This window comes from Crocuta crocuta, unplaced genomic scaffold (genome assembly GCF_008692635.1).
Source record: "Crocuta crocuta isolate KB4526 unplaced genomic scaffold, BGI_CrCroc_1.0 scaffold346, whole genome shotgun sequence".
Classification (NCBI taxonomy): Eukaryota; Metazoa; Chordata; class Mammalia; order Carnivora; family Hyaenidae; genus Crocuta; species Crocuta crocuta.
The window spans coordinates 2,559,366-2,569,304 of record NW_027527957.1 but is presented as its reverse complement, the minus strand read 5'-3'; the positions used below and the strand labels follow the sequence as shown (position 1 = coordinate 2,569,304).

General features: G+C 38.2%; 1 protein-coding gene across 1 annotated transcript; it reads left to right on the top strand.

Annotated features, from left to right (window-relative positions):
• The first annotated feature begins 807 nt into the window (after positions 1 to 807).
• NPY5R (neuropeptide Y receptor Y5) lies at positions 808 to 2,391 on the top strand. The gene has a single exon (XM_077752756.1). The coding sequence runs from the start codon at positions 808 to 810 to the stop codon at positions 2,176 to 2,178; it is 1,371 nt and encodes a 456-aa protein (XP_077608882.1). The 3' UTR covers positions 2,179 to 2,391.
• The last annotated feature ends 7,548 nt before the right edge of the window (positions 2,392 to 9,939 follow it).

Genomic DNA, 9,939 nt, shown 5'->3' with positions numbered 1-9,939 from the left:
CAGTACAGCTTGGTAAACATTTATAAAGTGCCTACTATATACATCTAAATCCTGGGGTAATGAGATGCTTAAATTTGAACTAGATAATATTTCAGATACTAGACATTTGTTTGAATTTTTCATTTTTCCATAAATATTTATTTACCAACCACAACAGTGAAGTTTCCTGGGCCATGTATTATGGTAGATGCCACAGTGAATAAAGGGCGACTTTCCGCTTTTACGTTGTTTATAAATAAATGAGAGAGACTGCTATGCATTTTAATTGCATAACAAAGCAAACTGTGACATGTAGCATCAGACAGCTATAAACAGAGCAGTGTGGGGGTTCCAAAGAGGATTTCACATCCAATTGAGTAAACAAAGGAGTACTTTAGGATAGGTGACTTTTAAGTTTGACCTTGATTGAGGTTGGAAACGAAGAAGTGTTTGAGATAAGATTATGTGACCACACCATACGTAGGCACGATGACTAGATAAAAAATAGTAATGAGCTGCTGTAAATTAGGTATCCTGAAGTTCTTACATACATTTGCCTTTTCCTTCCCTTTCATCATATCTACATAAATTTAAAAAACAAGGTCTGCTATTTTAACACCAGTTAACACACCACAGAAGTGATGACAGACTTAGATTTACTATAATTGTTATTGGCTGATATTTGCTCTGCTCTTAGAACCAGTTAAAGACCTCACAAAACTTTTTTAGGAGATTAATAAGGTAACAGGAGCAAAGTGTAAAATTTAGTTTCCCTCTCAGTGGATTAATTTGTAGCGGTCATGTAATTTTTTTTTAAGTTGGTAACTAATGTCTTTTTATTCCAAGCAGGACTGGAATATGGATTTAGAGCTCCAGGATTTTTATAACAAGACATTTGCCACTGAGAACAGTACTGCTGCCATTCGGAATTCTGATTTCCCAATGTGGGATGACTACAAAAGCAGTGTAGATGACTTGCAGTATTTTCTGATTGGACTTTATACATTTGTAAGTCTTCTTGGTTTCATGGGGAATCTCCTTATTTTAATGGCACTCATGAGAAAGCGTAATCAGAAGACTACGGTAAACTTCCTCATAGGAAATTTGGCCTTCTCTGATATCTTGGTTGTGCTGTTTTGCTCACCTTTCACACTGACCTCTGTCTTGCTGGATCAGTGGATGTTTGGCAAAGTCATGTGTCATATTATGCCTTTTCTTCAATGTGTTTCAGTCCTGGTTTCAACTTTAATTTTAATATCAATTGCCATTGTCCGATATCATATGATAAAACATCCTATATCTAATAATTTAACAGCAAACCATGGCTACTTCTTGATAGCTACTGTCTGGACACTAGGTTTTGCAATTTGTTCTCCCCTTCCAGTGTTTCACAGTCTGGTGGAACTTCAGGAAACATTTGGCTCCGCATTGCTGAGCAGCAGGTATTTGTGCGTTGAATCGTGGCCATCTGATTCATACAGAATTGCTTTTACTATCTCTCTATTGCTAGTTCAGTATATTCTGCCCTTGGTGTGTCTAACTGTAAGTCATACCAGTGTCTGCAGGAGTATAAGCTGTGGGTTGTCCAACCAAGAAAACAAACTGGAAGAAAACGAGATGATCAACTTAACTCTTCATCCATTCAAAAAGAGTGGGCCTCAGGTGAAACTTCCCGGCAGCCATAAATGGAGCTATTCCTTCATCAGAAAACACAGAAGAAGATACAGCAAGAAGACAGCGTGCGTGTTACCTGCTCCAACAAGACCTCCTCAAGAGAACCATTCAAGAATGCTTCCAGAAAACAGTGGGTCTGTCAAAAGTCAGCTCTCTTCATCCAGCAAGTTCATACCAGGAGTCCCCACCTGCTTTGAGGTGAAACCTGAAGAAAACTCAGATGTTCAGGAAATGAGAGTAAACCGTTCGATCATGAGGATAAAAAAGAGATCTCGAAGTGTTTTCTATAGACTAACCATATTGATATTGGTGTTTGCCGTTAGCTGGATGCCACTACACCTTTTCCATGTGGTAACTGATTTTAATGATAACCTTATTTCAAATAGGCATTTCAAGTTGGTGTATTGCATCTGTCATTTGTTAGGCATGATGTCCTGTTGTCTGAATCCTATTCTGTATGGATTTCTTAATAATGGGATCAAAGCTGATTTAATTTCCCTTATACAATGTCTTCATATGTCATAATCCCGAATGTTTACCAGGGAAAGAACAAATGTTGGGATCGCCTAAACATATTCACAATAACTTTTATGTACAGTAAACACATTTTAGTAACGTGAAATTTAATTTATGTATAAAAGTTCCGGATTTGAATGTCAGTTCATAACATATGGAAGACAGTTTTAATGTGTTCTATATAATATGATGAGTTCATTTAGTTACATAAAGTCAGTGTCAGTACACTCTGTAATTTCATTTAAAATAAAAGTTATATTAACTTTCATTTAATCTTGTCTTGTAAACAATTAAATTATAATTTTTATTTAAAATAAAAGCTATATTGAACCAACTGGGTATTTTTTGTTGAAAATTATTATGGGCAAAAATCTTTTTCCTGAGGATCATTTAATTTCAAATGTGAGGATTATATATTATCTATTTGTCTTCAATTCTACTTCACAGCCTTCTTAATGTTTAGTTTGTGAAGATACCGAAAACATTTAGTATGCTCAGTAAATCATCATAAATGACAGATGTATGCCCAAGTCATGATTATAATTATAAGCATTGGGTACAGTTTTGACAGGAGAACACTTATTTCCTCTTCCTGATAATTGCTCAAATTGTTCACTTACTCCCACCGTCCTGGTAATACACAATTAATTTACCAAAAAAAGTAGATTTTAAATCTCTTCTAGTCTTATACCACATTAACACTATCAAAGCAAGATTATTTTCATTATTGTCTTTTATAATCTAAAACGTCAAGTGTAAATGGTATCTGTATTTCCAAATATTAAATAATTTTTTAAAATACTTAAAATATCCACAGGAAAAAAAAGGTTAATTTTTTGGCCAAGGTATAAAATGATTCATATACTTTGTGTTTTTCTGGTAGCGAGGTCTCATACGCTCTCTCTCCAAACTTTACAATGGAAACTTTTTGTTCATTTCAGTTAGTTTTTTTTTTTAAGACTGAGCCCCTGAAAATAACTGAATATCTTTTTTTTAAATGTTTTATTTATTTCTGAGAGAGAGAGACAGCATGAGCAGGTGAGGGTCAGAGAGAGCGGGAGATACAGAATCCAGACAGGCTTCAGGCTCTGAGCTAGCTGTCAGCACAGAGCCCGACGCGGGGCTTGAACCCACGAACTGTGAGATCATGACCTGAGCCGAAGTTGGATGCTTAACCAACTGAGCCACCCAGGCACCCCCTGAATATCTTCACATATGGCTCATAGGTGCAAAAGGACATTGCTGTCTTCAGTTCCTACAATTGATTTAACTTCCCCTGTATTGATTTCTGTTCACAAGGGAAAATAATGAAACAAAACAAGAAACATTTTAGGTTTGCGAGTAGGTAGTTCTGGTAGTTTTTTAATCTATTGAAAATCTAAAACCTCTATGGGGACTTTCTTTCACACCCCCTCCACCTCCTTCCCTAGATGTTGTCTACACATGGGGGAAGCTGAAAATGGTGCTGGTCCACACGGTGCCCCAAGCTCACTCCTACTGAACTCCAGCTGAGGAGTAATTGTCTTGCCTGGTCTCCATGTTACCTACGCCGGTGTAACTGTATGATCTGCTCTCAGCAAGGTCAGGAGCGGAGAGTCCGGCCCCGGAATCCTCCACCCCTGCTGACATTGCATTGACTGTGTGGTTGCACGGGGACTCCCTCAGGCCCTCCGTTTTGTTCTGAGCCTAGGCTGTCCGCTCTATTGGGTCTTGTGCCTGCCAAGTCTGGCGACTGCTGGAAAACTTTAAATTCTTGACCGAGAACTCTGCAAGCTTATGAAATTCTGTTCCTTACGTAGATCACTGAGTACTGAGGCAGGCAGCATGGATGTACTGAGGTCTTCTCTGCCCAAACACTATGCGCTGTCCTATCTATCTTGGGCTCACCACAAAACACCCTGCTTTTCAGTGTCTTTGTAGATTTTCACATATGAAACTCGATACAGTCCCCTCTATGTTTAGCTTCTCTCTGATCTATCTCATCTCCCCAAGGTTTTATGTGGCCACAGAAAAAGGGAAACAACTTTTCACTTTTGCTTTTCTTTTTTCTCTCCCCTTTTTTTTTTTTTAAATTCTAAGGGCCTCTATTTCTTTCTGCCTACAAAGATTGTTCCCTGAATATAATATTTTAATTTTTCTTTTTACTATACCTTACAGTAAAATTATGTTCAGAACATCAAGACTAGCTTTTGGAAAAGGAAGCTTTTGTGATTGAAAATCTGTTTCCCCTCCCTCATCAGTGCTTAGATTCGAGTGTGTTAGACAATAAACCTAGATCAAAACCAAAACGTCTAAGCTGAAGAATGGCTTCTATTTCTAAAAGCAATAGGATAAATAAATAAGTAATAAATAAATAAATAAATAGACAAATAAAAGCAATAGGTATTTTCACTAGAACAGTCAATTTCAAGGTTTTATTTTAGTGGCTATAGCAGGAAGGGGAACTCACTGATAAGTGCAAATATAATAAACATATAGGGAAGTATTTTATCATGTTAGAGTGAATTATGTTAGTAAATACAATACCTGTCAAACTTCACAGATTTTATGGATGCTGAGAGACGAGTTTAGTTAAACTGGATAAACTAATTTGGAGGATTTATTTATTTATCTTAAAGTTTATTTATTTTGAGAGAGAGAGAGAAATCGAGGAAGGGACAAGACAGGGAGAAAGTGAATGCTGAGCAGCCTCCATGCTGTCAGCACAGATCCCAACATGGGGCTTGATCCCACAAACTGAGATCATGACCTGAGCTGAAGTCAGATGCTCAACCGACTGAGTCACCCAGGCACCCCTGAATGTTCTTAATAATTGAAAGTTGAAGAAGTTTGACCGGATTGGTGGGTAGATGTTATTAAGGGGGAATTAATGGTTTGGAAGGTTTACTATGAATAATAATTTCTTTCATGGAGACTTGGTTAGAGAGTTAAACAACTAATGTCCAATCAACTCTCTATTGCTCAGGAGCAGATTATCTTAATTCTCCTATTGTTTTCTGCTATCTGACTTGATTGCTTATTCCACAGCATCTTCACAAAGCATGGCCTGGGGAAATAAATAGAGATGAAATTGTAAACAATCAACATCATTTCTTTAAATAATTATTTTTAAATATTTATTTCAAAAAGAGATGTTCAATTGAGTTTTAGTTGTTATTTATGTTATTCCTGCTAGCTATCTTGTCCATTACTGTAATGAAACACTAAAACAAATCAAAAACTGAGAAATGTACCAAGAACAACTACAATGATTAAATGATGAAGGAATGTATATGAGGATTACTTCATTCAGATAGTACTGAGTACCTACAGCGTACCGGGAACTCTTGTAGGTGCTTTGGGATATGACAATGAAAAAGATTCCTGCTGTTTTATGTTCACCTTCTGGAAGCAGGGGGGTCAGTGGCAGGTGGACAAACAATAAACAATAAACAATAAGAACAATACAAAGTGAATCAGGTAGTAATGATACAGTATATAGATAGACGTGTTCATTTCCCAAGGCTGCCTTAACAGAATGCTACAAACTGGGTGGCTTAGAACAACAGAAAATTATTGTTTGACAGTTCTGAAGGCTAAAATCTGAAATCGATGGGTCTGCAGGCTCACACTCTAATGAGGACTCACAGACGAATCCTTCCTTGCCTCTTCCTAGCTTCAGGGTTAGCTAGTGGGCTTTGATGGGTTTTGCAGGCATGGAACTAATCTCTGCCTTCATCATCACATGATATTCTCCCTATGTCTCTGTTCAAATTTCCCTTTTCCTGTGAGGACACAACTCCTGTTGGAATAGCCCTCACCCTTGCCCCCATTCCAGTAAGACCTCCTCTTAATTTAACTAATTACACCTGCAAGGATCCTATTTCCAAATAAGTTCACATTCTGAGGTCCTGGGGTTAGGGGTTCAGCATATCTCTTGTGGGGTGTGTGTAGAGGGGGTGCAGTTTAACTCCTAATAATATGGTAGGGAGTATTAGTAATGATAAGAGCCTTAGAACAATAAAGAGCGAGTCAGATGGGGTGTGCATTTGGAAGGAGAAGCAGGAGAGTTGGATGTAATGTCTTCTTAAAAATTATTTTAATGTTTTTATTTATTTTTGGAGAAGAGAAAGACAGAGCATGAGGGCGGGAAGGGTAGCGAGAGAAGGAGACACAGAATCCAAAACGGGCTCCAGGCTCTTAGCTGTCAGCACAGAGCCTGACACGGGGCTTGAACTCATGAACTGTGAGATCATGACCTGAACTGAAGTCGGACGTTTCACTGAATGAGCCACCCAGGAGCCCCGGATGTAATTTCTAATGGGATGCCACCATCATCCTCAGTGAGAAGATAACTTATGAGCAAAGATTTGAAAAAGGCAAGAGAGTTAGCTGTGTGACAATAAGGGAAAAGAGCACTCCAGGCAGAAAATACGGCCAATGCAAAGGCCTTGAGGTTGGAGCACACTTCAAGTGTTAAAGGATAGGAAGGAAAGCACTAAACCAGGAGTATAATCAAGAGAGAGAAATTATATAAGGAGCTAATTCAAGGACAGCTCTTGTAGGTTCTTACAGACATTTGGAAGGATGTTGATTTTTACTCTTCAGAAAATTGAGAGCTATTGTGGATTTTGACCAGCGATAGGATATAATATGACTTGCATTTTGAAAGGATCACTCTAACTATGAGAAGAGACTATGTTCCTCTGTCTTTTTTTATGATGTCAGTAAACATGAATGCTTGATATCTATCTATATACAGATATACACATTAAGGCATTAAGTGGAAGTATGTGTGTATATGTACATATATGTAGGCACTAAACTTATTTATGTTTGTGTACAGAGAGAGACATTAAGCATTCCTGTTTCCTAAAATCATATATATGTGTATGCTTTAATTCCATATTTTCTTTTACATTTTTTATTTTTTATTAAATGTACATTTAATGTACATTTTAATGTACATTAAATACATTAATGGGAACATACTCTCCTTTATCCATCATTTGGCTATCCAGTGGTATAGTTCTTTCAAGAAAGAAAAGATGAATGCTTAATACTACCTCTTTATTTCCTGGATATCAAAAAGCAGTCAACACATTCATTTAAACACATTTGATAGGTTTGGATACATTGCCAAGATAAGAGGCTCAAATAGTTTCTTTCATCTTTGGCTAATGGAAGCCTCCTTAAATTGGCTCTGAGTCATCATTTTTTTCATCTAGTATTTATAATTGTTATTTGTGGGAAGATTAGGTCCAATAGCTATTCATCCACATCAGATGTGGAACTCCATTATGCACATTCTAAATCATAAATGATAAAGAGGAAATTTGAAAGCATGAGAGTTTCTCAACCATGGGATTTTCTCTCTTCCTTTCTCTCTGAAGGTATACTAGGGCATTGAATTTCAAGCACTAGACAATATAATGTAGAACTTAGATAATTTAGGAAGTAATTTTTTCCACATAGTTTCGTGGCCAGAGTACTGCACCACTCTCAAACTTACCACAAAGTGTTTTTGAGGATAGTGATTTAAAGAATACTGTTTCTCTACCCAAAGACCATTTTGACACCAAATGTGTGGGGTTTTCCCTCACACCAACCACCAATTCTCCAACTCTTGGGTTAATAGTTGAGTGTTCAATAATTTAATTCAATTCTGACACTAACTGCCTGGGGTTAGCATAGGTCTCACAGGCAAGGACTCAGTCCCACAAAACTGCTCCCACTTCAGACACTACTCAGAAACCTCAGGTTGCCAAACAATTGGCTATCTCAGGTTCCCACAATCCCTCCTCAGGAAGCTACAGGGGTTTTAGTAACTTTGTGTCAGGAACATGGGGCAGAGACTAAATCTATATTTCGTATTATATTCATATTTTTTCACAGTGTTAAAAAATGCCCAGGGGCCCTTGGGTGTCTTAGTTGGCTAAGCATCTGACTTCAACTCAGGTCATGATCTCGCAGCTTGTGCGTTCAAGCCCCATGTCTGGCTCTGTGCTGACAGCTCAGAGCCTGGAGCCTGCTTGGGATTCTGTATCTCCCTCTCTGCCTCTCCCCGGCTTGCACTCTGTCTCTCTCAAAAATAATAAATAAAAACATTTAAAAAAATTTTTTAAAANCGACTTTACTCTTACACATAATACATTAAAATCTTATTCCTATTATCCCATTCTAAATACATATCAATAGGGACACCTGGGTGGCTCAGTCGGTTGGGCAGCCGACCTCGGCTCAGGTCATGATCCCTCGGTCCGTGGGTTCGAGCCTCACGTGAGGCTCTGTGCTGTCGGCTCAGAACCTGGAGCCTGCTTCGGATTCTGTGATTCCCTCTCTCTCTGCCCCTTCCCCGCTCAAGCTCTGTTTCTCTCTGTCTCAAAAATAAAATAAACATTAAAAAAATTTTTTTAGGGGCGCCTGGGTGGCTTAGTCGGTTAAGCGTCCGACTTTCGCTTAGGTCATGATCTCGCGGTTCGTGGGTTCGAGCCCCGCGTTGGGCTCTGTGCTGACTGCGGGCTCAGAGCCTGGAGCCTGTTTCGGAGTCTGTGTCTCCCTCTCTCTGACCCTCTCCTGCTCACGCTGTCTCTGTCTCTCTCTCTCTCTCCTAGAAATAAATAAAAATAAAAATAAAAAATTTAAATACATATCAACAAATTCTTATCTATAATTGCTGACCTGATATGATCTAAACTTACATAAAGCTATGTAGAGGCTTTATTCATACCACTTAGTAGATGTATTCATGCATTTTGTTGCAGAAATATTCATATTTTTTATTGTAGAATGCAACCCCAGAGTATACTGAAGGTAGTAGATAATAATGGTGTGATAACCTAATACTGTATTTTTCTAAACACACTTGACCTCAGAGTTTTGGATAAAGGCTTGTGGTTATATAATCTGTATACATACTACTTATTAATTCTCCGTCAGCTACATTTTAGTAAATAATTTCTTTGAATAATCTCTTTATCCCTTGTGTATATATGTATGTATGCATTTAAAAGGAATCACCGTTGGTCTGTGACAATTATAAATTTTCTAGTTCTCTCAAGTCCTAAACTTCATATCCTTTTGTACCTACTGTCACTTAAACTCTCTAGCCCTTGAGATATAACCTCTAGAGTAACAATAGCTTTTATCAGGCATAGCAAAAATTAGTCTTGGGTGCTTGGACACCACGTAGCAGGGGTTGTAAAGGCTCCTCCAGTCTCTGGAGGGAGGGGTACAATGACTGGTGATCAGTGTCATCCCCAGAGGAAGAGAAACCAGAACAGAGAACAGCATTGCTGTTGACCATGCTCCAGTTGATTCTCTAATCCAGACACAATCTCTAGTATGTCTTTATGGGTACTGAATTGGACCGCTTCTATAGCACTGCACTGGTAAATCGCAAGATTCAAACACCGAGTAGACATTTATCATCATCTTTATCATCATCAACAATCGATGCTTATTGTTTGCTAGACACACTGGAGACACTTTACATGAGTGGTCTCATTTGCACCTTTGCCTTCAAGGACAGTGCGATCTGATACTGCTCTGACTCGGTGTAACCTTATTGTGATCCATAGACCTTCATGGAACTCATGGACGTGTTTCGGGCCATTGCAATCACTAAAGATATAAATAGGTGCTGCTTAAATGTCTATTAAAATAATATTTATTACACTGTCCCCTTTCTTCTAAGAGCTGGCTTTGAGAGATCCCAAATGCATACTGAGCCAAAGTTCATGTTAGGCAGTGTAAGCCAGAGGAGCACGTAACACAGGAAGTCAGTTGATA